Here is an 18,014-nt window from a genome sequence, read left to right as displayed (position 1 = left end):
CCTGCGCGTTGAGTTTGTTCTGTGTTGTGCTGCCTTTGCTCCCTCCACTGCCAGCTTCTTGAAGCTATTTGGTGTTATTGCAGACAAACCTCAAAGTGACATTAGACCTCCTCCAGTTCGGGGAAGGATGCAGAATGCCCATGATGCATCCCAAATATCTGCAGAAAAGCAACTTGAAATGAGACTCAGAGACTTTCTTTTGGACATTGAAGACAGGATCTACCAAGGAACATTGGGAGCTATTAAGGTATTTGTGAACTGTAGAGCACCTAGGAGCACAGTGGTGCCGCCAAGTCTGTAACTGAAATGAGAACTCTTGCATGCTGCGGGTTTTACCGACAGTGTAATTTAATTAAGTGTAGACAGTAATTGGCACTAAAAGTTTGTGGTGTTTGATTCTTTGGAAACGTAAAATTTGTATGTTTGCTTCAGGTTACAGACAGGCAGTCTTGGAGAGCAGCCTTAGAACATGGGCGGTATGAGTTTCTTAATGATGAAAATAAAGAAAATGGTATAATTAAAACTGTGAGTGAAGAATCTGAAGAAATGGAAACTGATGATCAAGATAAGTTTATTGTTAAAGACCGGTAAGAACTAGAATTTAAACAACTCTTCTTTTTGAGCATTCTACCAGTACGCCAGTTTTTAGCATTCGAACTTTTTACTCTCCATTTCTATTAACCTGGTGTTTTTCAACAGGTACGTTTTAAGATTTGAGTTGTAAAATGTGTTATTTCTGCATTGGTTTATATTTTGTAAATGATGCTGTCCTATTGCTAACAGGTGTCTTAGTTTTATTTTGACAATTTTGACAACTTCTGCCATTCAGGTAATGAATTCATTTCAATATCACTTAAAATAGAGAGAAAAATTATTCTGCCAGTGTACGTTTTGTTTTCCAGAATAAAAACTCTACTCTGTGGAGTGTTTAAAATGGACAATGGTAGTAGTAATTAATTGTCAGCTAAACTGTACAGTGTACCTCTTCATGAGTCACAGGAGTCGTGATTGCAACAGGCCATGGTCTGAATTGGCCTTTAGCGCTGCAGCAAAACCGTGATACCATTTTATAACTTTAATAATGCTAATCCTTTTGCAGAACGTACTGCAACCACAAGTCACTGTGCTGCAGCTACAAAATGTTTTCTTGTTTTCTAAACAGTCTTCCCAGAAAGAATAGAGAGTAGAGATGTATGCTGTAAATCAAACTATGGAGGCTAGGAATTTTCTGTGAATATTTTTGAATATTTAACTCTCAGAGGTTGCATACTTTCCAGAAATGAAGATTTAATTTAATTTACGTCCCTCTAAGTTTTTTTTTATATTCATTAAGTAAATGTTGAAATATTGCAAGGAAATAAGATTCATTGGAAGCGGTCTAATGTAGTGTTTGCTTGTGCATTTTGCAATGAAATTTTCATTTTATGAAAACAGTATTTCTGGATAGATTTTTGAATCCTGAATTGAATGTCGGAATTTTAAGATTCTTGAAGACTTTTTCTGTTTTATTTCAATTTGCTGAATAAGTACTTCGTTACAAGACTCTCCTTTGAATCTGAGTTCTCCAGTAGTGTACAGAATAGATAGGGTCATCACCATTATGTTAATGGCATGTTTTACAGACGCTTGCTTTCTAAGAACCACAGCGTGGAAATACACTGTTTGAATTTAGCAAGAAGCTAGAATTTATCTGTCCCTGGTTACCCTGGGCACTTGCTTCGTTCACTGATTCTCAGTTCAACTGCAGAAGCTGCTTGCTTTGTTTTTGGTGCTTGATACTGATTCCATCGAAGTTTCTGAATTGCTGTTACTCTAATATTAAAAGTCTTCCATATTCAAGCAGAGTATAGGATTCTGGAATCATGCGGCAGATTGCTTTTGATGCTGGGCTTTTTATCCACCCAGAGCAAGTGACATCTCATTAAGACCGAGGGGTTTGACTAGTGAAATGCAAATAAGTATGCAGCTTTTTTTCTGCTTGCTTTCAGGCTCTCTAAATATGTGTGACTGCAAAATATAATGAACAGCTTTTAAGTGTGAATTAGGAAGAGGGACAACCAAAAGCACTGCATTGCACATCCATCAGAATAAAGCACAATCTAGACAGTCTTTATTAGTTATTTTTTTGTTGTTGTTCTGTTGGTTGTGTTGTGTTTATAAAAAAAAAAACTCAAATAGCAATTGAGTTTTATTTTCATTAGTGTACGTTGGCCTCCTACACTATACTTCGTGTCCTTATTCTATGCATATAAATTAGGTTAAAAAATGAAATCCCTTGTGGATACAGAGTTAAGCAACTGTCTGTGGTGTTAAGTTGAAAGTTTGTTAAAAATGTGTTTAATACATTATTGTTTTAGACTCATTGGATTGAAAACTGAAGCTCCAAGTGCAGCATCAACAAGTACAAGTACTCCTCAGCCAGTTAATAATGTGGTCCACTGCTTGGCGTCTGCACTGCTCCAGATAGAACAAGGAATTGAGCGCAGGTTTCTCAAAGCACCTCTTGGTAAGCTTTCAGGATTGAAACTGTATGTCTCCAGTTTGGTGTAAGGTGTTGTTTCATCTTTGTTCTTTTCCCCAGTGCATCTGAAATACGCGGTCTCATGAAAGATACAAATGGCTAACTTACTGCTATGTGCCATTGTCCAAATTTGCAAATGCACTAGGTTACATATCCATATAACTGAGATTTCAGTGATCTTTTTGACGTAGCCCCATATTTACATGGATGCACTGGGAGATGAGCTATACCCTTAGGCAGCAGTGAGTGAGCTTCCTCTGGGGATATAATTCAGCATATCATGCTGACTATACCGTGAGTTCCTTTTCATGTCTTTAGGTTGTAAAAATGTACCCTCCTTTATATACTGTTTCAGTGAAAACAATTTAGCCCTGGTTTATCTGGATCACCTTGTTTAGCAATAACAGAATATTTATAATAAAACTTTAGTAACAGTTTAAACCACAAACTCAGATTCTCAGATCTTGTATTTATGCTGTGAGGCTTTGGAAACAAGAAGTTGCAGAAAAATCAAAACAAAACATGCTTATGACTTGAATTCCTCCAACGTGTTCTAGTGGTGAGAGACAGATAGTGAAGTGGTGTAGTGGCTCTGTTTTCCAGTGTTTGGAGTCCTTACTTGGGTCCTATCACAGTTCAGGACTGGAAGTTTGCTTGGAGATGGGTGTCCTTCCTGAGGCAGCCATCCTATCAAGCCTCCCATCCTGCTGTCACACGGAGGAGCTGTGCTTTGTGCCCCAGCTGGACTAGTTTAATTCTTAGATTCATCAGACTGTAGCATGTTTACCAGTGTAACAGAGGTCCTGTGACTGCATACAAAGTCCTTAGGCTCTGACAGATTTTGCTGCAGCAGTTCAGGATGCTAATACACCAGAATCTGTATTTTCACTAGACATTGGTGCCCCCTGGCACAGTTGATCTAAACTGACCTAAAACTGTTTCCGAGTCTCTGCTGCCCCTGCATGGAGCCTGATGTCTTAATATCAGTTGCTGCTGAAGGTGAGTTTGAGCCAGACTTAACGCCGGAGAATCTGACATGGACAGCGTTTCCTTCCACAAACTTTTGTTTTCAGCGTGATTGTGTCTAGAAGAGGAAATACCGCACATGATTGAGATCAAAGTGTAGAGCATAGGAATAGCTTAAACCATAACTGACTGAAAACTTTACTTGGTTAAGTGTTTGGTCAACTCAGTGTGTCCTGGCTTTCCAAGCCTGACATGGTGTCACTTGTTTTGAGTGGGCTTCATGCAGTTAATTACAGCACATCTAGAGTTTGTCACTTACTCTGCAAGTGCAGGTTGTAAGTATGTTGTGCAGTGTAGGGCTCCATTTCCAAACTGCTTCTGAGGAGAGTGTTTTGGCAGCAGCATTTTGCTGATAGCCACAAATACACTGCAGTCTGCACTGAAGGGAAAAAATGGCTATTAGTAGGTTCTAGATTGAGCATCTTGAGTTGAATGGAAAATACTAACGGGCAAAAGTATCCCTGCTAAAGACTTCCATTACTTCAGTCCTCATTCATCGTGGTTTTTTCAGTGATTCCAGCTCTGCCATAGCCTAATGATGGTTCTTGTTTTTGTCTGTCCTTTTGATGATGATGCACCTTTTGTTTTGAACTCATGAAACTTCTTTTCCTTTAGAGACTTTAAACTGTGTGACAGAAAAGGTATACAGGGAAGGCAATCTTATATCATCTACATGTCTTAAATCTCATGTGTTTGTTTATACTGCCGTACTGCCTGGGGATTTCTTCTGCTTTGAGGTAACTGCAATGCGTAGGATAACCTATGTAGTTAAGGGAGCAGGAAGGAATCCCAGGCTTTGTTCTGGCTTATTGCCATAACCATGAAGCTGCAGTGTCAGGTACCCTCTTCCTTGTTTTACACTTGCGCGAAGCATCTCATGTTTTTTTGATTCTGTAATGGCCTGCTCCTAATAGGTGATGGGTGTGAATGGAAGCAAATTTTTAGTTCATTCCTTAGGGAACTTCTTGAATAGCTCTGTAATAAAGAAGACCTGAAACACATACCTGTTTCCTAATGGATTTTATGACTTTTAGGCAGTTCTGTGAAAGATGTGGTGTAATGAGAGCTTTTGGACATGACCAGAGGGTGGAACTGTGTACTAGAGAGGTGTCTGGCACATTTAGGCATTTCAGAGGGTCAAGCATCAATTCTGGATGCTGCCCTTTCTGAATATAGCATTTCATTATTTCAGGTGTGTTTAGGAAAATGAAAAAGTAGACCAAAACTTACAAATTCTTATTATATTCAGCTTGAACTCCTTACTTGGAAACAATGTCTTTTGCATGTTGCCATAGCAAGTTCTGTTTCTTAGTTTGCTGATGTGTAACAGGCAAAGAAAAGTTCTCTACTTAAAAAATACGTTAGGAGTGTTATTGAATGTTCTAGTAAAAAGTGGGTAAGAATTCTTACTCGAGGACTGACTTCACAAAACTGTGGTACTTTGTGGCCTGGCTAGGAAGTAGCCAAGAGTATTCTGAGGGCAGAAATTAATTTTCAGCTTACAACCACCTGGCTTTTGTAGGTTTTTTTTGTTACCTGCTCTTACGCAGATCAGTGTCCATACATTCATTTTTTTCTAACAGGACATTTTTTAATAGTTGTTCCAACTTCCCCCAGACAAAATGCCTGTAAGTCTGTTTCTAATATTAAGCTTGGTAAAGCCATCTTTCTAGGCTGATTTAGTTATCACTGATGTTAAAACATGGCAAGTCGAGCAAGTGCCATGAGTTCTGTTTTGGTAGCGGGACAGGGGAGCACTTTTGGTAAAAGAATTGTCATTGCATTTCTGCAAACCTTGCTTTGTCTTCATTATTTTAGTTGTTGCCTTCGCTGTGGGATTTCTTTTTGTCTCTGGCACCTCACCCCTTTAGATGATGTGCTCTGCTCACATTAGGAATTGGAGCCATACTTTAATTTTTAGTTTTCACTCTATTTGCAGCCTGTACAGAAGACAGCGCAGTGAAATTCACTGCAGTCACCGGCAAGTTTGTCCTGGTGGCCTCCAGGGTGGAGAGCAGACAAAGGGACCCAGCAGAGTAATAAAAGGACCAGCTGCTCCTCTTCGGTCTGTTTTTGTTCTAAGTCTCTATCAGGCAGGCGAGAGCCTTGCTGGTCATTCTGATAAGTTTAGAATTGAGGTGCGTGCCAAATACTCAAGTTGAAGAGCGAGAAAAGACTGACACAGAAGATAGCAATGCAAAAGGAGATCTAGAAACCACAGAAACACCACCCTCTGCCTTGCAGAAATGCTAGATGGCTGTTAATCTTCTGTGGTTTGGTGATAAAATTTAACAGTTCGTTACCTGAATTGTAATGAATGCATTTCTTAATTATGAATGGCGATTTAGAAATCCTTTCGTTACACACTGTCTATGAAAACTCTGATTATCTTCCTTCAGTCCAGTCTGAGGTAGCATCTGGGAAGAACGGGTGGGGGAAAGAAAAAAGGGGGGGGGAGCGGGGGGGTGCAGCTTGCATTACACATTTCTCCTGCAAAATTAGGCATTAAAAATGTAATAAAAGCCATTTCTTTTTTATTTATCCTGAAATGTAAGCTGTTTGATGGTAACTCTAAAATGTTACTTCTTAAAAAAAAAAAAAAATGTTTGAGGGAAGAAATATTAACTATTTTGTTGTGAATTTTGCTGCTTTTTCTTAGTATAAATTATTTTTCCTTAAATTCAAGATACTTTTCAGTAGAGAAGTCTCATTCCTGTGACAGAGATGTGAAAATGGTGATTTAAACTGAAGTGTTTTGGTCACCCTGGCGACCAGTGAGGCTATCAATAGAAAAACCTCTGCTTTCTGCAGTAGTGCAGGACTACAGGCATGAAGCATCTTTCGTGTACAATCTTATACCATACAGATTTCCGTACAATTCTAACTTAGGGAAGCACCTTTGTGACTGATACTGGGAACAATTTATGTTCTTTTTAACTTGTGCTTTCTTGCTTCCTTTTGTTCGTCTCTGTTCCATTCCTTTCTAGACTTCGATTATTTTTGTTTCCTCTACTTCCAAAGTTGTTTCCCTTTCTGTTTATAATTGTCCTCACCATAACAATATCTGACATCTTCTAGCAGTAAACTGGGAGAGGATTTGTAAATATGCACATTTACTCTTGTGCTTTCGTTACTTCCCTCCAGAGTTTCATGAGCAGAGTCAGAGAAGGTGGAAGTAAGCTTTTTTTCTTTTCTGATGAAAATTTTCTTATTTATTCTTCAGAGAAGACAGTCAAAGAAGATATCTTGCCTTTGGATCAAATGGGGCTTAGTATGGCCCTTCTTGGGAGAGTAGCTTCATCATTTAATACTAAAGAATGTGCCTTCACACAAATACCTTGTCTGTCCAAATGAAACGATGAAGTTAAGCTAGTTTTCTTGGTCCTTGCCAACTGTGGCCACAAAACAGCTGTATTTTTGAGATGTTAGAAGGCTCCTGACAGCATAGACCAGACAACTTGCCTGGTCTGAGAGAGAAACCTTTGGGCAGTAAGGTGTGTTATAGCCATTCTTACCAGAGGTGGACGCAAAGGTAAGGTGGGATAGACTTGAGGAGCTTTCAGTCTGTCTTCCGCTCATAGTGGGAGTCAAAGTGAATCCTGAGTTATGCAATTACTCCTCGGACATTATTCTCTTACCCTTCACTGCCTGTCTTCTTCTATATGCATATGTGGTAACCACTGTTCTATTTACGTTTTTAGACTATGCAAGTATGGGTAATATGAATTAATTAAAAAAAAAAATCCACCACAAAAAAAAGTACTTGAAATAACTGTATGAATTTAATGTTAGGTAAAGCAGAAGATAATAAAAGGAGCCACAGGGAGTATAAAAAGAGGAAGAAAGTGGAAGACAAGACTAGTCAGAGAGATGGTAAATTTTAAATGTTTACTTGTAATACTAAGAATTAGCAAGTATTGCATATTTTCATCAGTTTTCTTTTCTTTTCCCATCCTTTTAATTGTGTAGCCAGTTCCTTATACTGAAGGATTTGCCATATAAATACTTAAGTATAAACATTATTGAAAGTAATTCAAATACAGAGCAAAGATTTAAAAAACTAAAAAAAAATTCTGCACCCAGACATAAGGAACTGTATTTTCTTTTTATTGTGCTCATATAACCCTTCTCCCCCCCCCCCCCCCCCCCATTTTAATGCCTCTTCTTATTTTTCCTTTTTTTTTTTTTTCTTTTGGAAACCTTGCAGCATTGTGCTACTGCATATCCTTTCTGAAAATACTGTGATGGAAAACCCTTCCCTCAACTCAATTAGCTATTGATAGATGAATGCGTAGATCTGTCAAACAACTTAATTTGCATTGTAGCAAGGCTTGGACGGCTTAGCTTGCAGAGAGGTGTCCCACTGAGCAATGTAGAGCTGCTCTGACACAAAGGGAGAGGCCGTTTCTCCTGAGTTAACCATATAAATGAGAAAGATGATGGATGGAAGAAAAAAGTGTTACTCATATTTTACGAGTTGGGAACTGAAGCAGTGGGAGCCATTTGGCATGTTCCTTTCAGCGCCAGAACATGTTTAAACAGGCAGTGGTCAGTGGTTGCTCTCTGCATTGCAACTGCAGTTTTGTAGTGCACGTATTTGTTGTGTTGTGTGATGAACTCTATTGATGAACTAATCCAGATAAAAATAGTTGCCAATGAAAAAGTAATAATGTTCAAGGTGCCAGCGTCAGCAAAAGAAATGCTTGCCAAAATATACATACACTGAAGAAGAATCACATCTGCCAGAATTGTGCTGTGGCAGAATTGAGAACTGAACTGGGTTTCAAATTCTAGTCTGGTGTCCTGACAAGCAGTTTTAATGTTCTTACTCAATTTTAAGTAATACATTGAGAGCTGTACTGCAGTACTGCGAAGTGGAGCTTGCCTACTATGCATAGTAAGAGTGAACTTGAAGGGAAACCTTAAGGACAAAGTAGAAATACTGAGAAATTCAGGTTTGTATTTGTAGTTCAAAAGTGACTAAATTTTATTTACGAAGCTGTGCTGCCTGTTTGTCCTCTGCCTTTGCTCATTGTTTCTTTTGAGCTGCTTGCTGCTAATGCAAATATATGCAAGATTAGGCAAATCCTGGCAGACAGTAGATGAGAAGGCAGAAAGGCCTTGCCAGGAGAGTAATTAGTCTCATTTTTGCTCTTTCATTTTATCTGTTATTAGATGGCTTTTCTCTTCCTGTTTCTGAGGAGAAATCATTTGGCAGACAGCTAGATTGCAAGCCATTCCTGTGCCCACTGTGACTAGTAGAGCAGGCAAGGTAGCATTTTTTTTTTTTTTACTTAAGTGCATTGTTAATGAGCTAGAGATCACAGAGTAATAGCTGCAGCATCACTTTTATAAGGGTCATCTTCAGAAATTTCTATAATTAAAAGTCCTGCTTTTTTTCCTTCTTGCTTTAGAATACGAGAAATAGCTTTCAGCACTCATATTTCTTTTCTGCATAGCAGCAGCAATGCAGGGTGTAATTCATACTTTCTCTTTTTTTTTAGCTCCTCAAACAGCCCATTTGCTTCTGCAATTCCCAGCTGCTAATTCCTGTTCTGTACTGCTCCTTTCACTATTTTGTGGGACCACTTCAGTGGCCTGGATTGAAAACCAAACTTATTTAAAAAAGTAACATGATTTCTCACCCCTGCCACTCGTTTATTTCTAACCTAAAGAGGATCCCAAATCTGTCTTGTTTTTCCTCTACGTATGTATCACAGCTCCCTATGTGCAATATAGCTAATAAAATACCAAGAAATCAGTTACTTTTCCTTCAGATCAGTCACCAAATCTAACCACACTGACATGCAAATGCCTGTGAAGGCAGGCTGCAGGATAGGAATAAAGACACTGAAGCACTGGGAGAGGGCTGAAAAACTGTCTGCTAAACTATGCCACAAGGGAAGGTGTGAGAGCCTTTGGAGTTGGTTAGTTGGTATTTTGTGAGGTTTTTGTTGTTTATTTTTTCTTGTTCAGGGAAGTCTCTGTTCGGTGCTAAGCAGTTCCTTTAAATGAAAACATTTTGGGGATTTGATATATCTTCCCATATATTTTAAGTTGGATCAAATTATTAGGTTTCCAGGTTGACATCTAAGTAAAGATTTTCATCTTATGTCATATGTAAGTGGAAGTCTGCAGTTAAATTGGTATTGAAAGGTGAAATCCTAGAGCTTCGGCAGCTGGGAAACTAAGGAGGAAATGCTTCAGTACTGAAAAGACAAGACAAAGGTGGTTCTATCATCTCAATTTACTACTTCATATCTGTTTGAAATACCAAGCCTTGCTTCAATAGTCTGCAACAACCTGAATGTTTGAAAAAGAAGCTTGATCCTGTGCTTTGTTTTGTTTTCTTCTTCTCTAATGGAAGATGCCAGCGATGGTGGACGATCTTATAAAACAGTTTTGGATCGCTGGAGAGAGTCACTTCTTTCTTCTACCAGCTTGTCTCAAGTCTTCCTTCATCTGTCTACGTTGGATCGAAGTGTCATCTGGTCGAAGTCCATCCTCAATGCTCGCTGTAAAGTATGTCGAAAGAAGGGTGACGCAGAAAGCATGGTGCTTTGTGATGGCTGTGATCGAGGCTATCATACCTACTGTATCAGGCCCAAGCTTAAGGTACCTGAGGAAAAATAAGTGCTTCCTTTTCACATAAAATTGGCATAATTCTTACAACTAATGGTGTCCTGCTAATGCATTTTTTTTCCTCGTTTCTAGATCATTCCTGAAGGAGACTGGTTTTGTCCCGAGTGCCGTCCAAAGCAGCGCTCCAGACGCCTTTCCTCCAGACAGAGACCATCTGTGGAAAGTGATGAAGAGATGGCTGATCGAATAGGAGAAGGGGAGGAGGAGGCAAGCTACGATGAAATGAGACAAAGCGAGGAAGAGGATTATGAAGAAGAACATGAAGAGGAAGATGAATCTCAAGAGGAAGAGGAGATGAGGTAAACAGGCATCTATTAGAGTGATTTCCTTCTGGAATGCTGTCTTGACTGTTAGGTGAAGTAAATTTTCAAATAAGCATGTCTTGAAAATCCGATGCTGAGTGGGGAAGGAAGCTAGTTGCCAATTTGGCTCTTACTGATGGGATTAAAAAAAAAAAAAAAAAAAGCTAGCACCAGTGGACTTAAAGTTGCTTTTCTGGATTAGAATTCCACTTTTGCTTGTGTGGGTGAGAGATGGCTATCAGAGTTGGAGTTGTGTGTGGCTGCTGTTTGAATGTACAGTGGAGAGAGTTTCAAACAGTAAATATTTTCTGGAGAAAATCTGGAGTGTTCTAGTCCAATTTGAATTTTAGGGGACTTCCCTGATAAGTATTACATTACAGAAGACAAAGTATCCAACATAATGTCATGTTGAGAGGACTGAGGATTTCTGCAACAGCGTTTTTTTTTTAATTAAAAGACACCTAAATAATTCAATGTGATAATTTCTGTAATGTGATAGATCTGATGTACAGTAGGGCTGTAAAAGCTGAAGGAAACTTTTGATCTGAGAGTACTTTTTGTCTTTTCAGTACAGTCATTTGAACTGACTGAACGGAACCTATGTTGAGAATTAAATTTGTCTTGGATCTTTCTGTGCTCGTTTAATGGCTGGAGAGGCTTAAGTATTAGTTACAAGCCCTGACTAAAGCTTAACTTGATTTGCAGCTTTTTAGAACTGTGGTTTATTTCTTAGCTAATAATGTTCAAAACTCCTAGTGGTTACAGTTGCTGTTAGAAATGAGTAGTCAATTTAAGAAAATAGGTGGTGTTCAGGCAATACGTTCATGTTGCACCAGCTGCCGGGGTGATGCTAATTCTGACCACTTTTTTAAAGTACGTGTTGCACATGATGTTTAATTAAATAAATTCAGAGCAGTGTTTAAAAGACTGGTAGTGGGGTGACTGCATCAGTGAAAGCGTGTTGCCTGCTGGCCTTGAGTTGCTGGGTTTTTTTTAAATGCTGAATTAGAATATAGAAGAAAGAAGAGAATGGAATCTTGGGATAAATATAATTCTTTTTTTTTTTTTGTAGCCCTTCAAAGCACGGAAGACCACAGGTCAAGTTTCCATTAAAAATGAGAGCAGCCAAACTCAACAATCCTTTTTCAAGTCGGAACATGCAGCGTCAGGCAAGATATGCTTCCCGGAGTCAGCAAAATACACCTAAGCAAGTGGGATCTTCATCTAGAGTGACCAGAAGAGGGTTAAGAAAGGTAAAATCAGCCCCTCCATCAGTGACGAAACCTACTTTAAGACTTAGCAGCCGGACCACTCGTCAGAGCCATAGTTCATTACAAGCAGATGTATTTGTGGAGTTACTCAGTCCTCGAAGACGACGAAGAGGAAGAAAGAATGCTGAGAACACACTGGAAAATAGTCCTGATTCTCTTGGATTTAGAATTGTTGATACTACAGACTCAAATGAACGGGTTAGAAAATACCCAGTTGCTGCTCCAAAGCTTTCTCTTCCTGTTAGTGAACCCAAGAGAAGAGGCAGGAAACGACAATCCACAGGTTAGAGAAATGTCTTTGTGTTAAATGAAAACGAAGTTCACTTGGTTGCTAAAATTGTGTGGTAGAGAAAACTAGAAGTAGCGAGAAATGGTGGTTGAAGGCATTTTTGCCACTTCCAGCAAAACGTTCCCTTCTTTTACAGTGACAGAAGGGAACCTTAAAAATGGCTGGTAATGTAAAGAACAAATACATAATTTACTAAGAAGATACTCATGTCTGAAACTTTGTATTTGCACATAATACAGAGCATGGTACGCAGACAGTCTGAAAGTTGTATGCACTCCTGAAACCATGTGAATATCTTCTTAGAGATTGTATGCTTTTATTAAAGGATTGGAGGTGTGGGTAAGATAGTGACATTAGGAATATACAAATATAACAAGAAACTGCCACAAAAAGACACGTCATCTTTCTGGTACGGGACCAACAGTGTCCTTGCTTTTTAAGCTAATACCAGGTATTTTGCAGATTGCAGAGAAGTGCTTGAAAAGCTGCAATACCTTTTACAAACCAAATGACTTAGTGTGAGACTGAAGAGTGTAAAACAGCTTGCAATCCAGTGTGGCTGCCTCGTATTCTATGCCATTTCTGTCCTTCACCATTGGGAGTTCCTGGGCTTATCCTGTGTAACTACCCTGACGTCTACTCTTGAAAACAAATAAAACCACACTGAATAGAGTTTTTGTGAAAGTAAGTCAGGAACAGGCAGCTAATTCTGGTTTTCCTCTAATAAGGCTTTTCTATAAGTGTTCAGCAAATTGTTTTAAAATTGAAATCAGTGGAAAAAGTCCTTTCAAAATTAATATGGTGAAGAATTGAGAAGGAACCCAGGAAAGTCCTGGTGCTTAGCATTTTATACAGGAAAAAGAGATGTATAGTGGTTAATAACAAGACTGTAACCTAGTTAATTCCTGAAGCCAAACAGCAAAAGTTTTGCCCTGAAACTGTTATGTTGGTGGTTTCAATACCCAGTGTCTCCCAAAGCAGGAGCTGTTAGCTTTATTATGAGCAGTTAAACAAGAAACTACTATTGAACACTTCAGTAGAAAAATTCTAAGTACGGCAGTAACACAAAATGAAAATTAACACATGCTGTTGTGCTACACAGAAGTCTAAAGATGAAATCATCCTCTTTTTTTAAATTTCTTTCCAGGGTTTTGTAACTTAAATGTGGATTATATTTTCTTCTCTCCTGGTGTAACATAGCTGTTGTTGGGATCTGCCCCTGCTTACAGTGAGTAGGGTGTAGGATGAGGCAGCTAAGCTGGAGGTAAAAATCTGTGTCTTACCTCCATCTCCTGTGACACAGGGACTGAGAACTCTGGCAGTTCATCTTCTCACCTGCCATGTCCTCTTCCTTTTTTTTTTTTTTTCCTTTTACAACAAGATAATGTTGTTTCACTTCCATTTGATTTTTACTTGTCACACTTTGACACTTTTATTTTCATCTGGTGGGGTGTGTTTTTTTTTTTTTTTTCCTGCAGAATCATCTCCTCAGACCTCATTGAACAGGAGAAGTTCAGGACGTCAAGGAGGAGTCCATGAACTCTCAGCATTTGAACAACTTGTTGTGGAACTGGTACGACATGATGACAGCTGGCCTTTTATGAAACTGGTTTCCAAAATCCAGGTAACTGATAGAACTGTAGATATAATGATAACATTTGAGAATCTTATTTGCTGTCAGCAGAACTTGGACTTTATAGCATTGCCCAAGCAGGAGGGTGCAGTGGGATTCAGGAAAACTTGTGCTTCAGCTCAAATAGCTGGTGCAATAAGTTTTTGGGATGTCATGATATCATGCAAATGTTTAAGTATGCTTGATATCAAGAGTTTAAAATGTGAAATGCTTTGACTTGAAAAAATAAACAGAACAGCGCACTGCTATAGGTAAGCTTATGGTTATTCATTAATTAATTGAATTTATGCTCAATTTGTGCAAAGATATTTTCAGAACAGGCCTGTAACAAAATAACAAGGTAGGAACAGCTTCAGTCTGACGTTAATTATAATGCAGTAAAAAGGTAATTTCTTAGCTGAGTTCTTAATTTAACTTCCTTCTGGTTTAGACTTGACAGTAAAGTAGATACAAGCCTCTAAAGCAGCATTTACTTAGGGTATCTCAGTGAAAGTTCCCAAAGCATGTCTGCTTTTCTGTGGATTGCGCTGGCTTGTCAGCTGCTTGTCAGTGCTGGATCTATTCAACCTTAACGAAGTGCCAGTCCCCTTCAGCCTCTCTGGAGCAACTCTGTGCTGACAGCAGCCATAGTCATCTTGCAGGAGCTAGTGCTCAGTGGTTATTAAAATTAACAGTAGTAACTGGTAAATGAAGGATTGAAACTTGAGTTGCAGACATTGGGGAGCTGGAAGGCTTAATGTATCTGATCTACAGATGTGAATGAAAGATGCAAGAGCAGAGGAGAGGAATTTTTAATGAATTCCAGACAAGTGTCTGGCTGCTAAAGTAGTGGAATTGCATTGGAAAGAGTAGTGAATGCAAGGAAACAAGGAGGAGGGATGGAGGATTCGATTTAATTTAGATAATGAGAAGAAAATGCTGAAGTTCAGTGCGTTCAGATTTGCCTTAGTAAATCACTAAAGGACAGTTGGGACAGTTCAGAAAGAAAAATTCATGAGTGTCCTACATTTTCTTCATCATGCTGGAAATTCTGGGTTAAATTTCTCGATGTGTTTAGGACACCGTGGAAAGTACATCAACTGATGAGTGCCCAGCAAGCCTGAAGGAGAAAACTAAAAAGAATGTAATTTTAATGTAAACTGCATTCCAAGAGGGAAAGGAATTAAAAACTTGTTCATCTAATTCTGTTTCTGTAGTGATTCTTCCGCCTAGGTTTGTTTGCAGGTTGTACTTGATCCGGTAAAGTGTTTCAGGCAATAGTAAAGAACTTGGTTTTAAAATGTTTTCAGTGATGCATGGGGGGATATTTGTTCTTGTAACAAAGTCAAATCCAGAACAGATTGTGCTTTTAAGAAGATAGTGTTGTTGTTCCCCACACACACACACACACACCGTGCTGTGGGTAAAACAAAGGCAAGGGCACTCTAACTTCAGTGCTTGTTTGGAATTCAGAATTTGTGATCCAAATGATCGATATCCCTAAGGCTTAAGCAGCCCATTTTGTCCTTTAGCATTTATCACACAATTGCTGTTCTGAGTGCCTCTACACCTCTTGTACTTGCACGCTGCATTCTGCTTGATACTGAAAGGTTCACTACTGTCTTTTCAACATAACAAAACGGAATTTCAAGGAACAAGGAACCTTTCAAGAAGGTTAACAGTAGTGGAGCAAAAGTGGCCATTCATGATTAAGGAGCTTTTAATAGGGTAATATGTTACAGGAAAAAAAGTTTTAAAATCTTGGAAATCATTTTTGCTCTCGACCAGTTGGAGTAGCATTAATACTATACTGTTTATCTAGTCTTGCAATTTTGTATCTTACAGTTGTTTGCAAGGTATTGGGGATTAGATTTATTTGTTGAATTACTGGCTAATGTTTGTTGTGATTGCTACTTTAATGATAGAAAAAATGGAAAAGCAGTATCTGCACACTGATGTTAAGATCAGGAAAGAGAGGTGTTCCTTGGACTCCTCTGTTTGTTCAAAACCAAAATGCTTTCTGCTAATGCATGATTTACTTTTTTCTTTCTTTTTGTTCCATGTAAGTAGAATTTAAGCTTCCATTTGTTTTGTAGGAATAAAATTCTTTTTTTTATAGGTACCAGACTATTACGATATCATCAAAAAACCTATTGCCTTAAATATAATCCGTGAAAAGGTGAATAAATGTGAATACAAGCTAGCATGTAAGTATCACGCATTGAAAGGTCATGAACCCTGTTCTTTCTGCAAAATAAATTCTCACCCTAAAATAAGGTTGTGTCAGGATTTGAAGCTGAAATTGTTTGAGTTTTTTGAAAGAACTTTTGCTGATCTGTATTTAACAACTGTTATTAAAAATGCATCTTTTACTACCAAAGCGTGTGATGTGCAGATGGATAAGAAATAAGCTGCTGAGATAGTGCAGGTAATTTATGAAGCTTTTGATGTCAGTGTGTGACACTGATGAAATACTCGGAAAAGCTTCGGTTGTTATTGCCCGATTTGTAATCTTTCCGGTGATTAGCAGGGGAGTTTTAAGTGTTTACATGGCACTTGGCTAATACATGGTACGTACTTGATGTATGTGTAAAGACATCTTTTTTTGGGAACTCTTTCCTCATTCATTGGTGTCATACTCCTTGATCATACTGCTCTCTGATGTGAGACACGCTAAATTCATTTATTTACTTTTTTATTTACTAGCGGAGTTCATTGAAGACATTGAGCTGATGTTTTCAAACTGCTTTGAATACAACCCCCGTAACACAAGTGAAGCAAAAGCTGGAACTAGACTTCAGGCTTTTTTCCACATTCAGGCTCAAAAGCTGGGACTTCCTATCGCATCTGGTAATGTGGACAATGCCGCTCCCGTGACCAAGAAGTCACGAATCTAACCTCTGCCTTCCAAAGGATTTTTTGAGGGAATCTGCTATGTTCATGAAATGAAATGTTAAATCATGCAGTCATCATACCTGTATAAAGCAATAACAGCTGTTTAACCACCTTGAAGTGTGGCCTGCACTATTCTCAATGTACTATTAAGCACTCAGGAGAACGTAGGAAAGATTACCTTTGCTACAGTTTTATTCAGTGTCTAATAATTTTGATAGCTGTACTGGATACAGTACTGGTTTACAGAGGTTTTGTACATTTTTAATACATTCATGTGTCCAAATATCTTCTAGAAATGCATTTTTTTTCCTGCACCAAATGATCTTCTTTCATCCTCTAGATATTGTAAGAGCTGTGGTATTGAGGGCTTTATCAACTCAGATAAAATCTTCTGCTGTAGCACAGTTGAGGAAACTGTGCGTATGTTTAAAACTCGTTTGAGCATATCTTCTCAACACTACACATGAATGAGTACAATGAGCATATCTTATAAGTACTGTACCAGTGCTGGCTGGAGGTATTCAGTCCGAGTTTATTAAGTAGATATTTATTTAGCATTCAAAGTAATTTGTGAATTTGTTTTGTATTTATAAAATTTGTACTGGGGATTAAAAACAAAACAACAACAAAAAAGAGTTCCATAACTTTTTAAATTTTCGCCTGTGTTTTTTGTTTATCCCCTCTAACTTCTTGATGATCAATCAATAAATACCTTCCCTTCTCCCTGGCAGTTCTTCTAGCAATGAGTAAATTTGCAGGACTGTATTATAAGTTTCTATGTACAACTTTCAAAGTGTACAAATAAAATGACACATTTTTCAAAGTATTTTGAGTTTCTGGCACTTATTTTTGGGGCATACTGCTCTGCCACCACTGATGTACTTGTACAAGTTGCTGGAGAGAACACAACAGAATTTGGTTTTGGCATGGGTATCCTATTGAGCACAGCCACTGTGATACCTGGTCTCTGTTTGTCAAATGTTTGTCGGTGTGTAAGTAACACAAAAAGAGTGTATGTAAGCTGTATGGTTCTTTAATTAAGGTCTTTAGTCTAACAGTGTGAAACCTCTTAAAGCATCCTTACTGTCCTTGGTAATGATCTTCTTAACAGAATTTTGACGTCAGGTCCATACCTCCATATCTGGAGAAAACTGCATGGAGCGGAGATCGGGGAGTGGGAATGAAGAGCTTGGGAAAAACTGACAGATGAGGTTTGCTGCTGCTGCAGCTTTTCTGCCTGTGTTTGTGCTAGCTTGTCTTGTAGCAGTGAGACCTGTACACGTGTAGACAACCACAGTTGTGGGTTTTCTCTGCCTGTAGTGTGTGCTTTGCCTTAGAGATGGCAACAACAGGTATTCTTTTGAGTTTGGGGTATGGATGGTGAAGGGGACTGACCAGTTTGAAGGGGTTTTTTGTTTATTTGGTTTTGAAGTATGAGAGCAGTGCATTTTAAAAT

General features: G+C 38.6%; 1 protein-coding gene across 1 annotated transcript in view; it reads left to right on the top strand.

The window, feature by feature from the left end:
* BAZ1A (bromodomain adjacent to zinc finger domain 1A) overlaps positions 1-17,384 on the top strand; it is a gene marked incomplete at its 5' end in the record, with an annotated part of 47,638 nt that extends 30,254 nt beyond the window's left edge. Inside the window, 10 exon segments of the mRNA XM_021401657.1 lie at positions 84-247; positions 433-587; positions 2,358-2,506; positions 7,340-7,420; positions 9,915-10,162; positions 10,262-10,488; positions 11,564-12,045; positions 13,530-13,675; positions 15,783-15,870; positions 16,370-17,384. Coding sequence (XP_021257332.1) covers positions 84-247; positions 433-587; positions 2,358-2,506; positions 7,340-7,420; positions 9,915-10,162; positions 10,262-10,488; positions 11,564-12,045; positions 13,530-13,675; positions 15,783-15,870; positions 16,370-16,560 — 1,931 coding nt within the window.

Source organism: Numida meleagris, chromosome 6 (assembly GCF_002078875.1).
Source record: "Numida meleagris isolate 19003 breed g44 Domestic line chromosome 6, NumMel1.0, whole genome shotgun sequence".
Lineage (NCBI taxonomy): Eukaryota > Metazoa > Chordata > Aves > Galliformes > Numididae > Numida > Numida meleagris.
The sequence above is the reverse complement of the archived record's forward strand: the minus strand, read 5'-3'. Positions and strand labels throughout refer to the sequence as shown.